This window comes from Natator depressus, chromosome 3 (genome assembly GCF_965152275.1).
Source record: "Natator depressus isolate rNatDep1 chromosome 3, rNatDep2.hap1, whole genome shotgun sequence".
NCBI classification, from domain to species: domain Eukaryota; kingdom Metazoa; phylum Chordata; order Testudines; family Cheloniidae; genus Natator; species Natator depressus.
In genome coordinates, this window is record NC_134236.1 from 190,627,794 (window position 1) to 190,650,840 (window position 23,047).

General features: G+C 43.3%; 1 protein-coding gene across 1 annotated transcript in view; it reads left to right on the forward strand.

The window, feature by feature from the left end:
* The window catches only part of PCSK2 (proprotein convertase subtilisin/kexin type 2), a 203,848-nt gene that overhangs the window by 33,090 nt on the left and 147,711 nt on the right, over positions 1 to 23,047 (forward strand). Inside the window, exon 2 of the mRNA XM_074949536.1 lies at positions 10,733 to 10,837. Within this exon, the coding sequence (XP_074805637.1) occupies positions 10,733 to 10,837 (105 nt within the window). The remainder of the gene's footprint in view (positions 1 to 10,732; positions 10,838 to 23,047) is intronic.

Consider the following 23,047-nt stretch of genomic DNA (forward strand, 5'->3'; position numbering starts at 1 on the left):
ACCGGGGGCTTTCCTAGAATCTGGGGAGGCAGTGGGCATAGCAGCAGCAATAGTCGCCCCGGTGCCTCCTGCTGCCGATGCCCTAGCGGGGGCGATGGCAGATGTTTTGGCAGCAGTGGGGGGGGAGACTTGGGGGTTGGGCAGGGGGGTAGGTGGGGGAGGGGCAACTGAGGTTGTTAGAGGGGCCTCACCCCTCTCATTCCCCGCCATCGTGAGCAGGGAGAGGCGGGGAGACACCAGAAGGAGGAGGGGGGAGGGGGAAACAGATTTACCACTTCTCCCTGTTGGGCTGCAGGCGGGGGGGAGGGGGGGCAAATGGGTAGGACTGGACAGGGGAGGGAAACAGGAGTTGGGGTCAGGTAATAGGGGCAAACTGTGGGGTGGGCAGTCCAGGTGGGGGGAGGGAGGGGCGTGGACCCACACGCGTTTGTCCAAAGAGTCTTGTTTGGTCGGCTGTTGTGTCTGTCACGCCCCCTGTGCCCCTACAAACGCAGTTAAGACACAGTGAAACTCCCCCCACACGAGAGTACAGTTCAAAAGTTACTCAGTCTTACGGCCCCCTCCACGATGATTTGTAGCTTCCCTGGGCGATGTCTCTGTCAGTTGTCTTCTCTCCCGGTCTTTGTGGAGCATTCCAAAAATGCCAAGCAGATAAGAAGACATTTAATTGCGGGTCCACAAACAAACAGCAAAACGGTTGGGTCTGGGAGCGTCCACTCCCCTCCTCCGGGGAGTGGGTCGGCAGTCCTCCCCCCCTCCTCCGGGGGTTGCAGCTGAAGCAGTAGCAGCCTCCGAGGGCAGGCGTGGGGGGGCTGGCAGGCAAGCTGGCAGCCAACCAGCACTCAAATGGCAGTAAAGAAAAACAGCAAAAAACCCCACAAAATAAAGAAAAAGCGTCTGGCCCGGTTGCGGGGGGGGGGGGGGGGGGACTGAAGCAGGGGCAAAAAGCAAGGAAAGCCCAGGCCAGAGGGCAGCAGAAGAGTGGAAGAAGGGAGCCTTCTTCCCTGTAGAGGGAAGAAAGTTTGCTATAAATTAATTAAAGCACCTGAAGCCAGTCACATGATAAAAATTCCCTGCTTCAATCAGACAAGTGGAGGAGTTGAAGCAGAGTGGATTGGTGTTGGAGCAGAGAGCAGTTGGGAGGGAAGCAGAGGAGAGTTTGGAGAAGTGCTGCGGTGGGCTAAGAAGACTAAGACCTAGGTAAAGGGACACCTGGTTTGTGCAGAGGGAGGGCAGGAAGCCCCACAAGCTGAAGGGCAGGAGAGGGAAGTAGCCTGGGGAAGGAACTGCTAGTTCTAGTGGTTTACTGGTATCCCTAGGGCCCCTGGGCTGGGACCTGGAGTAGAGGGTGGGCCTGGGTCCCTCCCTCTCCACTCCCCTCCTCTAGGTCACTAGTGGGGCAGTTAATACCTCAGTTCAGGGGCAAGAAACAGTGCCCTGACCCCCCTCCCCTGCCGCCAAGAAGAGAAAGCGTGAGACCCATCATCGTAGTGCTGGCAATTTGCCACAGTATATATATATCTTCTTACTTTATGTTCCATTATGCTCTAATTAATTTGTTAGACTCTAAGGTGCCAGAAGTACTCCTGTTCTTTTTGTGGATACAGACTAACACGGCTGCTACTCTGAAATCTGTCACCAATAATACATGCTTATCAATCCCATATCCCTATAACACTATCCTACATATTCCCATACTTGTAGCTACCACTTAAATCTATTCATCATTCATTGATTACATATGGGTTAACTTGGCTTTCATCTGTGCATTTAGAAGTACATTGGCATTTTGTACATCCCAATGGCATTTTGGGATGTATAAGTAGGGGCATAGCGAGCAGATCGAGGGACGTGATCATTCCCCTCTATTTGACATTGGTGAGGCCTCATCTGGAGTACTGTGTCCAGTTTTGGGCCCCACACTACAAGAAGGATGTGGATAAATTGGAGAGAGTCCAGCAAAGGGCAACAAAAATGATTAGGGGTCTGGAACACATGACTTATGAGGAGAGGCTGAGGGAACTGGGATTGTTTAGTCTGCAGAAGAGAAGAATGAGGGGGGATTTGATAGCTGCTTTCAACTACCTGAGAGGTGGTTCCAGAGAGGATGGTTCTAGACTATTCTCAGTGGTAGAAGAGGACAGAACAAGGAGTAATGGTCTCAAGTTGCAGTGGGGGAGGTTTAGGTTGGATATTAGGAAAAACTTTTTCACTAGGAGGGTGGTGAAACACTGGAATGTGTTACCTAGGGAGGTGGTAGAATCTCCTTCCTTAGAAGTTTTTAAGGTCAGGCTTGACAAAGCCCTGGCTGGGATGATTCAATTGGGGATTGGTCCTGCTTTGAGCAGGATGTTGGACTAGATGACCTCCTGAGGTCCCTTCCAACCCTGATATTCTATGATTCTATGATTCTCAGTAAAGCAATTGCTAATGCTAACTGGAGTGAGAGAGAGCTTTAAAATGCATATTGAATATTTATAAGCCTCCTCAGAGCATTTGGTAAGTGGGATGAAAAGGTTTCTAATTTCTGCTGCAAGGCAGTTCCTAGTTCTCAGACTAACTGTAACAGAGCCAGTCAGTTCATTGGGGAAATGTGAATCTTCTGAATGCATTTACTACTGGAAGATATAGATTTTCTTTTCCTTTGGGTGGAACTGTTGCACAAGTAATAAGAAGAAAGAAACTATCTCACCATATTTATGACCCACTCAGAAAATGAGTTTGAGATGTAGATCAACACCTAAAATATTTGAAGTTTGGATTGTATTGGGCTCTAGCAAAACAACTATTAAGTGCTATGTGATTTTGATGTTATTCCTGTCTTAATCCTCCGTGCACAGAGAGAATTCCTTTCAAACAGGGATCTTTAATGGTTGCATAGCACAAGCGTTTGCTTAAATGCTAATTCAGTTAAACAGTTAAGCACATGCTTAACGTTATATGTGCAAGTTGTTCTGTGAAGCTCCTATTCAGTTTAAGTGCTCTGTTGCATCCGGGCATGTTATGAACTTGATTCACCACTCAGGCAGAGTTGCACCTGTCAGAGCACATCAGACACAACCTTTCTAAGGAACAGTGGCAATAGGTGATGCGGGACTATATTTTAGATTGATAGTGCATTTTCTGGCAGATACAGTTCAAATCTGTGTCCCCTAGTCACTCTGGATCAACTCTTGCATGACCTGTAGAACAATCATATGAACCAAAAGATGCTGCTTTGTTACAACAGAATACATTGTAGGAATGTAGTTATTTCCTGCCCTGAAACTGTTGGAAAGCTGTTGGAGACTCCATAAGGGACATAACAGAATCAGGTGTCAGATAATTCCTTAGAATTTTTATTAAATTGTCCTGAAAACGCTGAGTCTCATAAAAGCCATAAAAAATACTCATCTTCTAGATGCTGCTAGGATTACCACAGCAAGGTGATGGAAGAGGAGTGGTTCCCCCTAAAACTATTGACACATATAAAAATGTGGGATATTCTGGTTCTAGAAAAACTAACTCCTCATGTTAGAGTTCTACAGGGGAGAAGGAAAAAAGATAGCTTCTTAGTAATATGGTGGAACTTCTTGTAGTTTTCTGGAAGAAGGTCCTTGCCTGCCACCAAACCTGATCATTTGAGAACTTTTTTTAAATACTAAGAAAGGGAGAAACCACTTCAACAATATTCCAAATTAATATCAACATTAAGATATTAAAATAAGGAAAATAGGAGGAAAAAGGAGAAGCTTAATATTGCATAGAGTTTTGACTGGACAACTAATAAACAGGTTATACATCTAAATATAAGAACACCAGAAGTTTGAACCTAAACATGAGATAATGACAGACTTTAACTGACATTATCAGCCGACAAGATGGGAGAGGAAGATGAACAGTAGAAATACATCAACTACAATATGTGATCAATACCACAAAGTTGAAGAGTGACTGGTAGTTTATCTCGTCAATATCCCTTCTTTAGGCCAATTTATAATTGTGTATTTGTCTCTATATTAAGTTTATCTGTGACAGGGTGGACTAGGCCCTGAGACCCCCTGCTGGAGGCCTCCTGGTCCTGCCACACCCAACCCAGGAAAGGGCAGTAGAGAGATCCTACAAGCTGCCTAGAGAAGATGCATGGGAAGCAACCAATCAGGGCCCAGCAGGCTAATATAAAAAGAGCTGCAGGGCCAGACTGAGATCCTTGCTAGAGCTGGAGGACTGTGGATGGTGCTCCAGGCTGGCTGCTGGGACTCTACCATGACAGGGCCCTGAGGTAAGGGTGAAGAATATGCTGGAGTCATGGGGAAGTGGCCCAGGGAATTGTAGCTGCAATGCAGTTTATATAAAGGGATGTGGCGGATGGCTGCTATCAGTAGGATCCCAGAGTAGAGGGCGTGCCTGGGTCCCCTGGGAAAGTGGCCTGGACTTTGAGCCACCCCAGAAGGGGAACTGAACTGTAGTGGCCCTGCTGGAGAGCTGTGGCCAAAAAGGCCCTGAGAGGGTGAGGACACTGCCTCCAGGGAGGGAGCCCTGGAGCACCACTCTATACCGGAGCAGGGACAACTTGAGAGAGAGAGATGTTACAGAGGGCACTGAGAGAGGCCCCTGTTGGCCTTGTACTCTGGAAGGGGTTTGCTTTGTTTTTATCTCACTGACAGACTCGTATGACTAGGCCAGAGGGCTGAGTCACTGAAGACCCACCACAAACAGGTAGAGAGTGTGTGCAGGCACACGCACTCAGCCAGGGGCCGCTCGCGAGAGGTGAGTGCACCCCATCACAACTGGCAACATACAATGGAAACATTGTGATATATAATACAGTGGGATAGGCTGACTGATTGGCAATGAATCATTACAATTCAATGTTAAGGATATTATAAGTCTGAGACCCTTTGTTTGTTAATTACTTCATGTATGTCGCTTCTTAAAACTGGTTACAGCCTTTGAATGCTGCATCTCTCACTGAGCCTCAAGCAATACTGATTCCCCTGTGAGCTTTAGCTGTTTTTAGCTATTGCATCATAATATGCTTGTTATTCATATACTTCCATTCTGATTATATTAAATTCTTTTGCAGTTCTGTTGGCTAATGTTCCCTTTGCTGGTTAAGGAATGAATTCTACTCCTGTAGAATAAGGAAGTTACCATCTGTGACAGGGTTGGGCCAGATGGCTACAGGAGAGTGATAGAAGGCAGATATATTAGCCCCAGGTTAATTAGGTCCCTTTCCCCTGGGTAAGGTAACAGGGAAGGTTTCAGAACAATCAGGAACCTTCTGGAGACAATTAAGACAGACAGGCTGATTAGAACACCTGCAGCCAATCAAGAAGCTGTTAGAATCAATTAAGGCAGGCTATTCAGGGCACCTGGGTTTAAAAAGGAGCTCACTTCAGTTTGTGGTGCATGTGTGAGGAGCTGGGAGCAAGAAGCACTAGGAGCTGAGAGTGAGAACGTGGACTGTTGGAGTACTGAGGAGTACAAGCATTATCAGACACCAGGAGGAAGGTCCTATGGTGAGGATAAAGAAGGTGTTGGGAGGAGGCCATGGGGAAGTAGCCCAGGGAGTTGTAGCTGTCGCACAGCTGTTCCAGGAGGCACTCTAGACAGCTGCATTCCACAGGGCCCTGGGCTGGAACCTGGAGTAGAGGGCGGGCCCGGGTTCCCCCCAAACCTCCCAACTCCTGGTCAGACACAGGAGAAGTTGACCTGGACTGTGGGTTCATGAAAATGGCCAAACTGAGGGCTGCCGTGAATCTCCGAGGCGAGCAAATCCGCCAATAAGCGCAAGACCCACTAAGGTAGAGGAGGAACTTTGTCACACATCAAAGACAGGGTCAGTTTCTAATCTTGCATGCACCATGACAGAACTGTGTGTGTATCTCAAAATATGCTGTTGCACATCTAAAATCTGAATTTGACCCTTTATATGGTTCCTTTTCATTAACATCTGTGCCGAGTCTTTATCTCTTATCCAAGAAACCCCCCTTTTTGATATCAAAAAATCTTTTGTCCAAGTAAAGACTGAAAAAGGATTAAAGGCAGGATTGTAACTTGTACTTTACATATGTGCAGGGGAACAAAAAGGAAGAAGAGCACCCCCCTACCCTCTGACAGTCCTATGTGGGACACCCACATGTTGGATCCAGGCGCAGATGAGCACATGCGAGCAGTACATCTGTTTATTCCCTCCTCAGAGGAGGGGGGCCATTGAGTGGACAGCGAATGGGTGGAGACTTGGCTCCACCTCACACTTTTTTAGACTGTGCAGCTGCTGAACCAACACTGGGGATGCAGAGGGGGTATTTGCTGATGGGATAGGCCAACAGCAAATTACCCTCCTTGAGTGATGGGGCAGCAGCAGGAGAATTGGGGCTGAGTAGGTTACAGTCCCTTTCCGGGATACTCCTGTAGCAGCACAGCTAAGCGTCACCTTTCTCTACGGGCTGCGTGCTTGTGACTGAGTCTCTCTTGGCAAATTCCTCACCCTCTTCTCTGCATCTGGAAAGGAAGAATCACAGAACAGGTGCAAAGTTCATGAGCAAATTAAAAAAGTCATTTAAAACCAAGATAATTTCTACCCCCAAGAGTGTGGGTTTCAGGAGGAAGGTACAGCTAGGGGTTGAAGTACTTGCCTCCTACACAGACTTTAATTATGTAATTGTTCTCTGGCTTATCAGTTGGAACAGTAGCCTGAGAAGCAACAAAGACATCCCAGAGTCACATGCAAGCCGTGACAGCACCCAGTGGAATACTTTTCACTTCTGTAAAATGTAATCTTGCTGCTGTAGTTAAAAATATGTTCTAGTAATTCCTATCATTAGCAAAGCTTCTTCCCTTTCAATAGTCTTTGTTTCCCCCTTCTGTTTTGTAACGAGATTTTTAAAATTTATTTTTACAGGATTACCAGCAGTTTGGGGCAGGGACTTTCTTTTAGTTCTGTATTTGTACAACCCCTAGCACAATGCAGGACCCTGGCCATGATTGGGTCTGGCAGGTGTGACTGCAATTGTAATAATAAAGGAAGAAGCCAAAAATGATTTCATTTTTACCATGTTGTTGATATTATTAACTGGAGAATAAAGCATTTGGAGAGTGTTATCTTGAAAGAAGAGTCAGGATAAGCAGGATATAGAGAGGCTTTTTCATGATTTTGCAGGATCTTAGAGCTTTTTTTTTTTTTTAATTTACTATAGTGGTTGCATCAAAAGAGTTGATTGTAAGGAAGTGTTGAACATGATCAATATAAAATATGCCTGAAATCCTTTGAGGCTTGTTCTCACCTTGGTACACATTGGGAGCACTCAGTGCTATGTTATATTTGTACATCAAGTGGAGATTAATTGGTTTGCTGTTGTGTTCTATGTAGGTACTTATATGGTCCTCATCACCTTAGTATTTGAGACCCTCAGAATGGTTAATACTCTACTTAATCATCCTTACAACTCTCTCTGAGGCCCCATTTTATACATGAGGAGCTGAGTCACAGGGCAGAGTAAGAGACTTGCCAAAGGATATATGGGAAGTCTGTGGCTGGCATTAGGGGGTAGTAAGCAGGGCAATCGCCCATGGCCCCACACCAGAGTCCCCATGAAGCTAAAGGGATTGGGCTTTGGCTTTCTGCCCTGGCCCCCAGTGAGTCTAAAGCTGGCTCTGCTTGGTGGCCCTCCTGAAACCTGCTTGCAGCCCCCAGGGGGTCATGGACCCTCAGTTGAGAACCACTGCACTAGCGCATCCTTCCTCCTTATTGGCCATGGAGCTACTGTTACTGACATTTTATTTCTTTTTTGTAACATACTTTCATTCTGATTTCACCCTATTACAAAGCAATGGTCAGCATTTTCATTTGCAAAGCTCCAAGTCACTGGTGAAGAGCAATATTGTACCATTAGTTAGTTTCCCCTGTGGTCTCACTGGTCAATGAGATGTTGCTGAATCAGTACAGCACTTCAGTAAGCCTTCTCAAAAGCAGAGGGCCCAACATGGCTGTTTGTTGGTTTTGAGCAGCTAGTTAAGTCATAGTCATGAAACTGTTTGACATTCTAGGCCTAGTTTTGTGTGTGATCTCTTCCTGATTTCTCTGAATATCTTCATTATTTATAAGTGTTCACTGAAGAGTTTAGACAAATCATTTTCAGACAATTGTTGGTTCACAAACTCTTTGCAAATTGTTCACTACCACTATTAATTATTGACAATTCCTGGTAAGCAGTTGGTCATCTGGTCTTGTTTCCTTACCATGATTGAAGCCTTTCAACAGGAGACTAACAAATGACCAATAATAATGAATAATTCCAATTCAAATTAATGAAGCTTCTGGGATTCACAAATATATGAAAACCGATGATCTGAATACTAATAAATTATGGGTACTATCACTCTCAATTACAATGAATCAAATTCAAGTAGCTCTTTTGTGACCCTGAATCTGTGATTTTCATTACTTGACTAGGTCTAGTTGCTTTTGCTTACGTTCAAGTCCTCTACATATCCATAGTTTTGCTATACTATACTGTACAGTATGTTGGCTCAGCCCAACAAAATGTGCCTAGAAAATGAGCCACAGGTGCCTATTTCTCTCCAAATGTGTCCAAAATAGCCAAGAGAACACAGGTTTCTTTGAAAGCATCAGAAATGAATTCTTAATAGGAACTGATTTGGATGCTTGGTAAAAAGGAAAAATAACCTGACTTCACTGGGGGAAATAGGGAGGAAATCTGACCATGGATTTATGAGAGCTGGAACAATCCTTGTAGTACCCTCCGTTAAGGAGTTGAGGGCAGTGTAAATACATAACAAGTTTTCCACAATGGGGAGTCAGCAGGACCTTCATCACCAAAAGTGCAAGTCTAGGTCACTTGAATTAAAGGAGTAACTCTGTCACCTGGTAGCAGTAGAAGATTTTTATTTGCTGTGTGATATGCTTGGTGTGTTACACTCAGATTGTTACCTCGAATGGTGAGAAGTTCTCCATGCCCTCTCCTTCCTCTCTCTCTCTTGATGACCTCGTCACCTGCAAAATTTGGTCTCTCTTCTTCCCCTCTCTTGCTTTGCAGTTTTACTGTCCCTGGGTTCAACTGTATCTTTGAGGCACAGCCCTGTAATGGAGGCGATGTGGAACTGCACTTTTTCAGGGTGGGTTATAGAGAGGAGATCCACATAATGGAGGAAGACTTCCCCTCAGAGCCTCCTAGCAATGCTGGGAGAGTGCAGCTCCTGTTACACCCCTTTATAGAGAATAGCCTACTCGCCCTGCAGGCTGATGTCAGTGCAGAGATGGGTCCAGGACTTCACTTCCTCCTGCACCTTTTGGGAGCTATGCACTTCCGGCCCATATATACTGCAGCTGTAGGGGATGCAGAGATGGCAGTCAAGTGAGGCCCTTGTGTAGTTTGCACAAGGAGAAAAAAGCTTTGTTGTGGCTTTCCGCTCTGCCCCTGCATATACAGTGTAGCTATGAAAGGGTAGGCACAGTCTGGCCCCAGGTTAGCATTAAAGTAGATCTAGCCAGTGTATTTCAAATGGTAACTAATCCAGCTATGTTGTTTATCCTCTATATTCACTGTACATTTTTGTGGTATACACAAATATATCCTGTGCGATCTGTCTAAGGGCTTTCATCTGGAAGGCCAGGATTTAACATCGTATGCCGGATTCTGGGAATTACCATGAGAAATGGCTACCCTTTTTGTGGAGGTGCCTCTTTTAGACCATTTTTACTTCACTTGAATCACTGTAAAACTAATTTACAAAAAAGTCTCTGACAGGCAGAGTCCCCTGTGAGCTGCTGTTTGATGTTACCTATCAAGTGCAGTAGACTCCTGGATAGGAGTAGACCCTTTGGAATCTGGCCCTTGATCTCAATTTTCAATCACAAAAGTTGAATCACTATTAATAATTTCCATGTTTATATTTTCATAAGTACTGCAGACTCATTGATAAAATGTTTTGATTTAAAACATTTTTAAAACCCCTATGAGTGTTTGTAATTTCTCTTAATTATTCCCTTGATAGTGCAGCTAAATTAAGTCCCTGACATTGAAATGTTAGCGACATGAAAATACAGCTTGTTTTGAGAAGTAAAAATTTTAGGTTGCTAAAAAGAGAATTAAAAAAAACTTTTGGTAGATTTAAGTAATTTATCGGAACTTGAGACACAAATGGAGCTTTCTGATAGGCTATCAGAAATGTTGGACCATGCTAATAATGCATGGGACCATCTGTTTTTTTTCCCCTTTTTTTTTTCTTTATCAATTTCATTCCACAGTATTGAGAAGAAACTCCAGACACTGCATTTATCCGGTAGAGAAAATCACTCTGCTTTCTGCCCTAAATCTTATAGCTTCATTTTAGGTGCAATATAATGGCTCAGAAAAGCATTTCTGTCTTGCCTTATTGCTGAAATACAATTTGTGGTAATTTTAAAGTCCTTTTGTCCTTTTATTTTGGAGGTTTCAGGGAAATAAGAAATAATTCTGATGTAATTTGGAAGCCCTGCAGAAATACTGGTGCTGCAGACCTTGAATGCAGAGTGACATTGATACCGATGTTTATGAGCGAAACAATACATTGCATATTCATAGCATATAACCTTAACGTTATAGGGTAAAAGTGCCTGAGTGACTTAGGAGCCTGTGTCTTTACAAAGTGAATAGGACTTAAGCTCCTCTAAAAAAAATCCCCATAGTTCTTAAGTGTATTTGTTTTGGCTTTGTTTTTTTTTTAATTTGCTCTTTCTCTTCCCCAGCTTCCCTTTATTGATGATGGGTATCATTTTTATCATAATGGCATCTCCAGGGCCAGGAGAAGACGCAGTCTTCAGCACAAGCTTCATTTGGAAAAAGACCCGAGGGTAAGCTTTTCCCATTGATTTGCCATCCAGCAGTCATGATTTTCATGCCAACCAGCTGTGCAATATGGGATCAGATAACTGTGAAGTCTTAACACAGGTAATTCCATGCCTGACCCAAGCTCTGTGGCTGCTGTACAGAAGTTAAAACAACCTAAGCCTTGATTTTAACATGACAACAACAGTCACAGCTTCGAGCTTGAGTCTTCCACCCTTGCTCACTCTTAGTAATACTACACTCTCTGCTAGTAGCCTCACTTGCAGTCAATGAGTTCCAAAAGGCATGTTTCAAACATAAGCAAGACCAGTTGCACATTCAGCCCATCAGACTTTAACTTTTAGTCTAGAAACTCCAGGTCCCACTTGCAAATGAAACTTTTAGTTTTAAGAAGCAACTCCCGCCCCCCAGCATTCATCTCACTGGTGGAAAGAAAAGGTCCTTCACCATAATGCCGTGCTCTAGCAGCAGTTTATTCTCTCTCTCTTCTTCAGAGTTTTTGCTATTACACAAGATAAATTCTAGGACATGGTCAGGGCCAGCTAGCACAAAAAAGTGTTTCTACTGCCCAAAGAAAATAGTCACTTTTGGCATTCATCTTATGAAAGCAAATAGATGATCAAGTTAGTCCCCTGCATACCCAACTCCATTTCTCTTGGTGTGGGAAAGAGTTGTACTGTTCCATTCTACCTAGATTTTTATTGCCCTGCCAATCATCATGGTATCTGAGCACCTTTCAAAATTAAATAAACAAGAAGAAAGTTATTTTAACTAAAACCGAGAAGCTGCCTGTTGCTATGTCGGGAAGCAGGGTTGAAGAATTTCTAGCTCACTCTCTCTGCCTTTGCAGGAGACGGTTAAAGTATTTTGTGCACAGAGCCACCAACAATATGGCACCCCTCCAAATTGTAGTCAGCCCATCTGACAGCTGTTAATGTGTGGTGCACCAGCCATTTTAGCTGAAACCAAGCAACTGCCAGCTGCTGGTCACCCCCACTTCCTTTAGGTCACATTGTGTTATGATACTGAGAGTTCAGTGAGGCATCATGAGTCCTGTATCAGTCAGGTGTGTGGTATGTTTCTTAATACTCTGAACTACCATCTTCAGGGGTTAAAGGATTTCCATGCCCATTCACTCCTGGGATTAAGACTGCCAACAAGGGCACCAGCTAGAGTTTGAGTGTGTGTGTAATGCAGATTCCTGCCCCCTTAGCATTAAACTGGGATTCCCAAACTCATTTCATATAATCTACCAAACAAAGATTGGACGGTAACAACTTTCAGACAATACTGCCCATTGTAGGATACTAATGAGTGGACCAAGAAGTAAAAGTCTCCATTTTCCCTTAACCATCCAGTCCTTAAATAGTCAGTTTATTAAGAACTATTTAATAATTAAATTAACTATTTAATTAAAGGAGTAGGCAAATATTATTCAAGCCAATGGCTGTGTAGCTCTATGTACTTGAAACAAATATTTCTACTTATCTACTTTCTACTTTCTATCTTATACTTATACTTATACGTACTTATACTTACGTAGAGGTCTGTGTAAATCAGAAGTGTCCCTTAAGTTGTCAGTGTGGCCCTCAATATTGCAAAGGTGATCCTCCCCGTATTAGTTAATACCAGAATTGCTGTTGCACTGACTACGCTTGAACTGTTTGACTGCGTAATGTGAATATGGGTCAATATGGAGGTTGTTTGATTACATGTAGCCTACATTTCAGAGCTGCTCTATTTTGTATCCATTCTATGGAAGTAAAGAGGACTTCAGTCTCCAGGGTTCTCAGTCTGGGACCTTTCATAACCAATACATTCACTTGAATTTTTGGTTTTAATTTCCACTGCCTCCTGATTGTCCTGCTGATTCCTGCACTGCTCACATAGTGTAATGATGACTTAGCTTTACAAACTGCTGACCTGCTCTCCCTTACTGAATAAACCCATACCATAAAATAATTGGGAATATCCCCAAAATGTGGCAAAGCATGGCCATGGATAAGCCCTGATATTTTGATACACTGTTCAGCTTCAAACAGAACTGCTGATTTGCTTTAATTTCCAAATTGGAAGCACACTCTGACCTCTCTGATTCTTTCCTATCTTTCTGTGTTGCTCAGTAGGCTCTTTGAGGTTTTCTCTATGGCCCTCCTAGCAACTTCATGTGTAGCCTCCCAGCAATCCTAATACTCCCCCGGTGCTTTTAGGACACTCTCTTCCAATGAACTCCTGGCCTTTCAAGCTTGCCCTTAGAGTGCTTGATGTTTCTCACCACCATCCTAGTATCTCCTCTCCATCCATGCTGGAAGGTCATCCAAGAGAACTTGGATTTTTTACTCTAAAGAGGTGACTTTTGGTCAAAGCACTCTGACTTAGAGAACTGTAATTATTAACATTCCAAAGTGTGATTTCAGTGCCATAATAATTCACCCCTCATTATCTCACCATTTATGAGGGGATCCTCAAAGCTCCCATGGGACTTCAAAATAAGAAAACCGCTGTACAGGTTAGTCACTTTTTATTACACGTGTTATGAGCGCAAATAAAGCAAGCTCTGATCAGTGTGGGAGCAGTCATTAAAGCTCTAGCCATGTGCCCAGATAAGAGCAAATGTGAAATACAGACACAGCACTCTGTTTTTGAACTCCAAAAATAATTTCTGCAGCCACCCGGCACCTAAGTGTAATGACCTCTTTCTAAATCATTTCCTTCCATGTTTGCTAAGGAATAAACGTCAGCACTGGCATGGTTAATAAATTCAACACATGAAACGAAGAATAAAATGCTATTAAAATTGTCAGCATAGCCAGAAAGCAAACTGACTGTCTCCAAAACACAGGGTCCACTGAATCTCTGATGAGCCAGTAAGATTAATTGTGTATTTGTTATCTATTTCTACCGAATTTTTTTGAGAAAGTGAGAAATAAAATCTGTGAGTATGAGCTGAAGTGGTAGGCTGGATGTTTTTCAGTTTGAAGGGACTACAATTCCTAGCTAATTTTAATTATTAGTTGAAAACAGTGCAGATGTTCTTTCAATTAATTAATGTTCTTTAATCAAGTAAGTCCCTTGAGGAAACCATGTCAATTCTGCAAGAGTCCTGGGAGACAGGCAGCAGAATGCTACTGCAAAGAGGTTACTATATAATCTCCATACACTGCACATGAAACAAGAGGTCTTTAAACTTCTTGAAAAGGGTCAGTTGGGCAAACTGTTATCTATGTTTGGTGCCAAAATAATGCTGAGATATGACAAATGTAGTCAGAATTTATATGGCAAATATCAGTACTGTTGCGGGAGCCGGGTTCAAATGTATGTTAAGATGCCTTCATAGAGTTCCAGCAGGAACTGAAGCACTGTTTGGAGGAACAACCTTACTGCCATTTGTTTGGCAACAGCTATCTCAATATTAACGAAGTTTGAAGCCGTATTAACAGCAGAGGGTGGTATATGCAATAGTGTCATAGAACGCAATACTGTCGGGGACTGGTGAAGATTCAGAAATGGGCACATGAAGCTCATAAACCTCCTCACAGTATTTTCAATATTCCTTTCTCTCAGAATGGCAAGTACCATAATAAATTGCACTACTTTAAATGGCGGCTATCCACGCTTGATCTTGTTTTAAAAGATGATTTCTTAAAGTAGGCATATCACAAAAGGATTACAAGACCTGAAATCCAGTTATAATGACTTAAAATACTTTTCTGCCATAAAATGTTTATCAGGTAAAATTCTGACTTAGATTCAAGTGTGTGTTGCTGAATATCCTGTATACTTTAAGTATACACTGAAAGAAGATTATGTAGAAAAGAAGTGCCAAGTATAATCCGAGAGTGTCCATGGACTATTCTAGCAATTTATTCATGATTCATATATGGTATCATGAAAAGACCACTGAGGCTGAGAGGGGAAACAAACAGAGGAAGGAAATGCACACTATCACATTCTTACGGTAGCCAAAAGCGATAATTTGGACTAAGCAGCTCCATCATGCTGCGCACAAGGTCAGCTCCTGAACTCTTCACCCCCAGTTCCCCACTAGATGTCAGAGCTCATTCAGACCCTGCTTACATCTTGAAAGCCATCATTTAAAATGAAGAGCTATGTATTAGTGAGTGTTTCTAGGGTGGGTTATTTTGTTTGTCTGTTTCTGCAGGAGAGGAGAAAAGAGGTTGTTATACCTGTGGAAACATGCTTCTACAGAAATGTCTTAACAAGGGTGTATGTTTTCCCTCTTCTCAATCATTTGACACACTTTCAGTCAAATCCTGATTGCTTTGCTTCCTGCCCCCTCTGTTATCTCTCGAAAGGGAAGGGAGTGTATAGCAAGGACATTCTGCAGTGTGAACTTTGCCATGTGTCCTGAATTTGTAGAGCTTTCCCCTATGAGGATTTTTTTGCAGAGGGACAACATGTCCTTGGGGAAGGTCTTATACTGCAACCACACATCCCGCTCCCCCCACCCCCAAAAGCAAGCTGGGCATCACAAATGGTGAAGCTCAGCAAAGCTGTCTCAGTCTGTTCTGCCATGTTCATGCGTGATGGACCCAAGTAGTTGCACAGCAGTTAAGTAGAACCCATTCAACAAGGAATCATTTCTTAATCTCTTGCTGTCTCTTCTAACCCATCAGGACACTGAAGCTAATGGGTTAGGGAGGGATCACCTCATGGAAAGACAATAACTCTGTGTACTCCCGTGATGGGGTGTTCACCCCACACCAGCCTAGAAGGGGTTCATGAGAGTGAGGAGAGACCAATTAACCAGATAGGCCACAGCTGAGGGGAATTAGCTGGCCTTAATAACCTCTGAATAATGATAGAACCCAGCTGGAACGGAATAGGCAGAGCTAGGATAAAGCCAGGAAGCTGGCAGTAGCATGGGACTGTAGTGAGGGAACCTGTACCCATTCTCTGGACAGTAGATAGGGAAGGAAGGGAAACCAGGTGGAAAGGGTGTAGGAAAAGGATTAGGGAAAAGGCAGCAAGGTTTAAGGTGGTACAGACCTTGGCCGCTGATTAGCGGGTCGCTGAGCTAGAACCCATAGTAGAGGGTGGGTCCGGGTTCCCCTCCCAGGCACTGGGGAAGTGGCACTGGTTTGGGCAGAGAAGGAAAGGCTTCATCTTGGAGGAAGAGACTTTGATACCCTAGAAGAGGAAAACACAGTCATCTGGCTGGAGGGCCAAGCCGCAAAGATGGAGCACCCTGAGTAGATGTCCTGATTTTATAGGGACAGTCCCGATTTTGGGGGTCCTTTTCTTATATAGGCTCCTATTACCCCCCCACCCCTGTCCTGATGTTTCACACTTGCTGTCTGGTCACCCTAACCCTGAGTTGCAGACAGAGAGGCAGCAGCAGCAGGGCATGCAGCAAGCAGCAGAAGCAGGTGTTGGACCTGGAAAGAGCTAATCCCCAGCGTGGCCATGAGGAGGTGCCCCTAGCAATGAGTGCACTCCAAGACAACTCCCCATGCCAAATCCTTTCATCTATGCTAAAAGAACAGTGGTGGACTTATGGGTGGCTATAGGTTATACCAAAAGCCATGCCATTCATATGGTTCAACCCTGTGTCCTGAACGCTCAATCTTGATGACCACGGAATCCACTCTTGCTTGTGAAGGTTTCAACAGCTCTGGCTGATTCTAAGTCTTCCTCACCACTGTCCACAATGATGTCTGCTGGGTGAAGAAGCTGTGGATGTTTGCCACTGCAGCCATTTCCTGGCAGCTTGGGTGCCAGAATCCTAGAGACTTACCCCAAAGGTGAAAAAGCTGGGATTACAGGGCAGATGAAGGATGGCTGGGAGTAACAGCAGGAGTGGCAGAAGGTTTGTGTGAACGGACAGGCCCTTCAAGAGCACATCAGCCTGCTGGTGCAAGAACTGGAGCTCACCCATGGCGGTTGCTAAAATCCCAGTAGTGTTCAGGATGGTAATATGAGTAGGAGGCAAACAATGAGGACTGGGGTATTTACCAGCCAATGTGAGAATACAACAATTATAGTTGTGTAACCATTTCAGTGAAACTAAAACTGCATCTCTCCCCATTGTTTGATTTATATGGGGTACCTGATTCTCTGCCGTGTAACCTCCTTCAGTCAACAAAGAAAATGCGAGTTGATTGCAGAGTAGAGACTGTGCCAAGAGCAGAGGCCTTCCCAACCTAGTAGTTGCAAGCAAACAATGGCTTTTCCTTCCTTCATGCACATTGTAACATCTTAAAAGAGAACTCAGAATCCAGCCTCCTGCTGGGAGGCTTCAAGGTATTGTTAGCAAATGTTTTGAAAATGAACATGAATGTTAAGAATACACAACTCTTATTTCACTTTTTAGGTGAATTAATTTTTTTTTAGTTTTTTTGCTTTTGCTGGTGGTATGTAGTGCCTCTCTTATAAGGACAAGGAGTTGAAACTCAATTTGTAAAACCTATTTGTTCTATACAAGATTTCTTTTAAAAATTGAAAGAAAACAAAGCAGACATTTTCCTCCCACACAGTCTCTCCTTTCAGGGAGCTGCCTACATTAAGTCCACTCAAGAAAGAGGCTTTAATATAGGGAGGCAATCTGGTTCTATCTTCACATAGATACATATGTTCAATTCTGAGCATGGTGTCTTGATGCTGTGGTGATGAGTGCATTAGAAACACACATCCAGATGAATAGTCATCTACTAGTGGTTACTGTAAATGTAACGGTTTAGAAAGTAAGACTTAAAGAGTAAATATGTAAGGGCTGTGTCAGTGGTAGAAGGAGAACACCATGTAGGGTTTCTGGGGCTCTGTGACCAATGGACACAGTTTGGAGGAGCCCTTAAACTGCTCAAAATGCTGCCAGGGCTGAGGCCAGGACAGAAAATCAGGGAGCCATAAATGTAGAGTATCTGACCTTTAATCTTAAAAAAAATTCCTTGTTCCATGCACCTTTACTATATTTTAGATATACCCTCATTGGTATGACCGCTTGTTCAGAGATGCCCAGCCATTCTGCTGGAGCCCTATTTGAGTGGATTGACATTTGGGTGTCCCCACATACTAACATGCATGCCACCTTGTGCTAGGCCACAGGGAAATTGTCACGTTCTTCTTCTCTCCGTGTTCTCTCTTCTGTCCTTATTTTCACATCTTTGTGCTTTGATATGTGATTGTGACCCTCATTCCCCCCAAAGCTGCATGATGCCTAAGGGCACCTGTGGTACCCAAGCTAGCTTGAATCAAGCTAACTTGTGTATGTCTGCATGAGCTGCAGACACACCCTGAGATTTCAGTGTAGACTTACCCGGAGTCTGAGACCCTGCATGTCTTAGGTATTTCTGTGGCCAGCTGCATTTGGGGAAGGAAGGCGGACAGCAGTCCAGGAATCACCTGCCACTTGGCCTGCAGCAGCACTTTTGCACTGGGAAATCAGGGTGGATCTTGGTTCTCATATTGCTTTTCAAGTCCCCGTAGCTCCTCCCCTGCTCTGAACACATGTGCACATGTGGACTAGTCTGCCCTTTCTCCCAAGAGGCCAGATCCCCAGATCAGAAAGGACAGGATTAAGGGCCTGATCCAAAGCCAATTGAAATGAATGGAAAGACTCCCACTAACTTCAGTGGGCTTTGAAGAAGGCCCTCAGTGCACTGTACAAACTGAAGGGACCTAACAGTGGGCACAATGCACTGCAAATGCAGCTACCCAAAAGCCACACTGGGCTTACTGCTCTCCTTCCGGACAATTGTATATAGGAATGGGAAGAGATGTCTGACTGTAATTAGCCAAGGGAGAGTTCTTGTATATCTAATATTCAAAAAGAACAGCTGCATTGAAATAACATTAAAGTACCGTCCTGGGGTGCATATATTTAACTGACCATATCCCATTATCAGAACTCAAAGTGCATTATTGTGTGTTGCATTTATTTGTGTATGCACCTAAAATAGTTAAAAGAAATGATTGTTTTAATGGTTGTCTTATTCTTGGAGGCTGAGATTAAACCACCTGTTCCTATCCCAAGACAGGAACCATTTAATTGATCATACTTAGTAAAAACACATCTCAGAAGCAGAAAGACATTGACCAATTTGATGGCAAAGTGATAAATGTTGGAAGGATAATGGGAAATCACTTAATTTTTCTGTGTAAAAAATGGTGTAGAAAGTGAACTTAAGTCAAAATTATCAAACTTGGGTGTCCAGTGTTCAGGCATCTTAAAAAAGTGGCTTGATTTCCACAGGTGGGGAGCATTTTCAGCATCATTCAAGTCTGTTAGAAATTGGTGTGACAAATACACATGAACCACACATTCTTTGCATTGTCTGTATTTCTTGCACCACTCTGTCAGCAGTGTCTTGTATAGGACAGCTTCCTATGGAGCATCGCATATATTTCAACACAATCTTTCTTCATATGAAAATATCACAAGAGGTGGACTATGCCTTGTGTCTATGAATGAAAGATCTGCTGGTTGTCTTCGGTTAAGAAAGCAAACAGCCATAAAATACTCCATAACTGCTAGTACATTTGAAAATGAATAACTGTAATATATAAAGTGTATTGCCCCATTATAAGACTTTTTCTGTTACAAAGCTATCTTCAGCATAAGTGCTCTGATTGAAATTTCATGGTTCACAACTCAGATCCGAAACATCCCCAGTTTTGCAAAAAATCAAAACCTTAACCAGTCTTTAACTCAAAAGCTGGCGTACTTAGTACACTTCCACAGCATTTCATTAGAAATTAAAAGTAAATGAATGTGAGTGTAAAATCTTGCCTTTTTTTAACCAGTACAGTGGCTGTATTTTGCACCTACATTCCTCCCTTTGGTTCCTTATCCCCATACATGTGCTGAAAACAATACACTTGAAAGTACAAAAAGAAGTTTATTCATTGTTTAATCATCCTTAGTCCACATCCTGCTTTGGCCTTTATCAAGGACACAATTGCATTAGGACGCTGTGTGGTCACTGAATCTTCCTGGCAGTGATGGAGTTCTAATTCATCTTTCAGGAGCCCCAGTACTATCTGCAGCCCCATAAAACTAAAATGTAATACAGCCGAGATACTTAAAACTACATGTAGCAATTTTAAATAAAAGCTTTTTAAAAGTCTAGTGAGGTTGCAGGGAAAAGGTATTAGCTTCATCCTGGGCTGACCACATGCACAGACGATGCCACGTGGAACCTCACAGTTTGTCTAGAGTGACTGACAATGTATAAGGGAAAAGGCAAGCACAAAAGCCTATGCACACTTGAATAGGTTGGGGCTTCAGGGGGTGAAGAAAGTTTTATTTCATTTTCTTTATTTGTGGTCCCAAGAAAGTTGCCATATCTTATGTACTACTTGAAAATGAGTGGGTTGGAAAACAAGTTTTCTACCCACCAGATGTATGGAAAATAGAGTTTCATTAAGGAAAAAGGGCCTTTTGCATAGTCAGTAAATATAGTGGTATGCAAATACCAATTTATTTACTTCCCGCAACTCTGTCTACATTTTTTTTTTGCCAGTTTTTTTTTGGCACCAGTTATTTCCTCTCACTTCATGAGCTGCCGTGTGATGGTGCACCTGATGAGGTATTTCACCAACCCCTGCAGTCCATCTCAAATACTGGAACCAAGAGGGTCACATGTTGGAGAAAGGAGGTGTATCCATTACTTTGTTGCTCAGTGTGCTGTGCCTGTCTGAGGGTCAGATCACACCACAGCCTTCTCCTGTCTCCGTGTGTGTTCTGTTTGTCGCTTATGTAATTTCCTTTGGACTTGGCAGGTGCAGAAAAGTGCTTTACCATGGACGTGACCATTGGTTATACAAAATGAATCTTGATGATGATCCAAGATGTTTTCTGTCACTGAGATGAAAATGATTGGGTTCCTAAAACTGACTGATTGCAGTGTTGTAGCCATTTTGGTTCCAGGATGTTAGCGAGACAAGGCAGGTGAATCATTGGATCAACTCTGTTCGTGAAAGAGACAAAGCTTTCGAGTTACACAGAGCTCTTCTTGATGCTCAGAATATGGAAGAAGAGTGCTGTGTAGCTTGGAAGCTTGTCTCTTTCACCAACCAAAGTTGGTCCAATAAAAGATATCACCTCGCCCACCTTGTCTCCCTAAAATCAATGAGGCATTCCTTGTGAAATTCACCCCTTTTTACTCAGATTTACTCAGATTCTGCTGAAATATTTAATTTCTATATTTAGGAGTTGTGATAAAGCAGTGAAAGTGCCAGCACAGCAGGGTTTAAATAAACCTTTGGGCTGGGCCCAGCTAGCCCTGCCCTGCTATACTTGCAGCCAATACCAGACCTGGAAGCAGGATAAAAGAAGGGAACCTGGCTCAGTTCAGGGCTGGCTGGCAAACAGGCAGGAGCTAGTTGTCCCCCTGTCTGAAGGGACAGAGCACTGGCCTGCCAGTCAGGTCAACCATCTGGAAGTAAGCATTGGTTTTCCAGCCAAGGGAGATTGTGGAGGAACCCCCAGCAAAGGAGGAAACTGAGTGAGTGAACCCCAGAGACATTGGGGGACTTGCCGTCACCAGCTTGAGGCTACCCCCCCCCCCCGAAGTAGCCTGGGACCACAGCAAGGCACTATCCGGACCCCAGAGAGAATCCTGCGGGGAAGCAAGCCACCCAGTAGATTGGACTAGAAGGTCCATGTCCCAAACTGAACGAACTGTAGGAAGTAGCCCAGGGCAGCAGATTCTGACTCCCTGCTGGGAGGGACTCCAATCCCCTTGTTCCAACCCCCAGGACCCTGGGCCGGGATCCAGTGGAGAGGGAGGGCCCGGGTCCCCCTCTCCTCCCTGCAGCCTTAAAAACTGAGTCCACTCAGCCTGCAGGGGTCTGAGAAGTAGACAATCTAACCACTAGGCCACCTGGCCCCAAGAGCCCTGTTACAGGAGTTTTATCTTAAGTATTAGTCCCAGAAGTTAGCTATTCTTTTTTGAATCTTGGGTGCAATGTTTGGCATTGAGTCACTAGCCAATTTTCCAGAAGCGTGGACTTAATGTCTCCATATTAACAAACAGTTCAAAAGTCCTTTCCCATTTTCTGATTTTTTGTGTGTAATTATGAAGTAAACTCATGTTCCAAGTTGTGAAGTTGACAGACTTCCCTAATTAAGACTATTTAATGTAGAGTGTGAAGAATGATTTAATTGTGGTGGCAGACCAATACAATCATGGATAGGCAAAGGTTTGTTGTGCCCATAAATTTTATAGCACTGTGTGACAGCTTTGAGAGAGCACTGGCATAATCTTTTAAAAAGGAAATGAAATATTAACTAATAAGGGGCTTTGTTTAAGTAGTTTTAATAAATAATGAACAAGCAAAGCAACCAGATTAGTGGGTATGTCTCGTTTCCTATATTTATAAAAACCCGCACACTATTGGATAAAATATATTGCTATCTTTTTTCATCAAACAAGAACTGAAGTATTTTTTTCATCTGTCACATTTTAGAGTACACTGTATTCTGCAGGAAACAAGTAATATTTCCATTATGAGTGGAGCGTTGTTCCATCTATAATGTCTTCCTGGGGCCAGTTCTCTTGTGCTTTATGTGCTCTATGTGCGGGTTGGCTTTTAGGAGAGTGTTCCAGCTAGGCCTGAGTGTTGAGTTTAGAGCTTTATCAAGTTTACTTCATTTTGGACATCATTTATTTCCTTTTATAGCTCAGTTCAGAGCCTCCATACAAGACTTTTTATGTCAGGTGCGCTACATAGCATTAGAAAACAGAATCTGTTAGATTCTGTAACTAGCAGGGGACACATAGTAAACACTTTGCTTTCACAATGTTTGAACCGTTTGTAAATTTTGGTGTGGTTATGAGCATGATAGACATTTAATTATCCAAGTTCAGAACTGATATTCTGTGAAGGGATGAAGAAGCAGTAGTCACAGTTTTAAGTACAGAATGTAAATACTGTGATCTAATCAGAATTAATATGTGGAGGGACAAAATATAACCTTGACATCAAATGTGGAGGAAGAAAGGTCACGGTTGACAGGACAAAAATGTAACTGTTATACAGTATGTCTGCTTGAGTCATCTGATACATATCATTCCAAATAAAAGAAATGAAGTGGAGGAAAAATCAAGGCTGAATGGAGTGCTTTGGATGACTGAGCCATGAAAAGAAAGTTCTCTCACTAGGTTTGGCATCTTGATTCTGCTGGCAGTGATCAGTGGGACTAGAAATATTGTCACACATCAGGGAGATAAAGCGGAAACCAAACCCTGGAC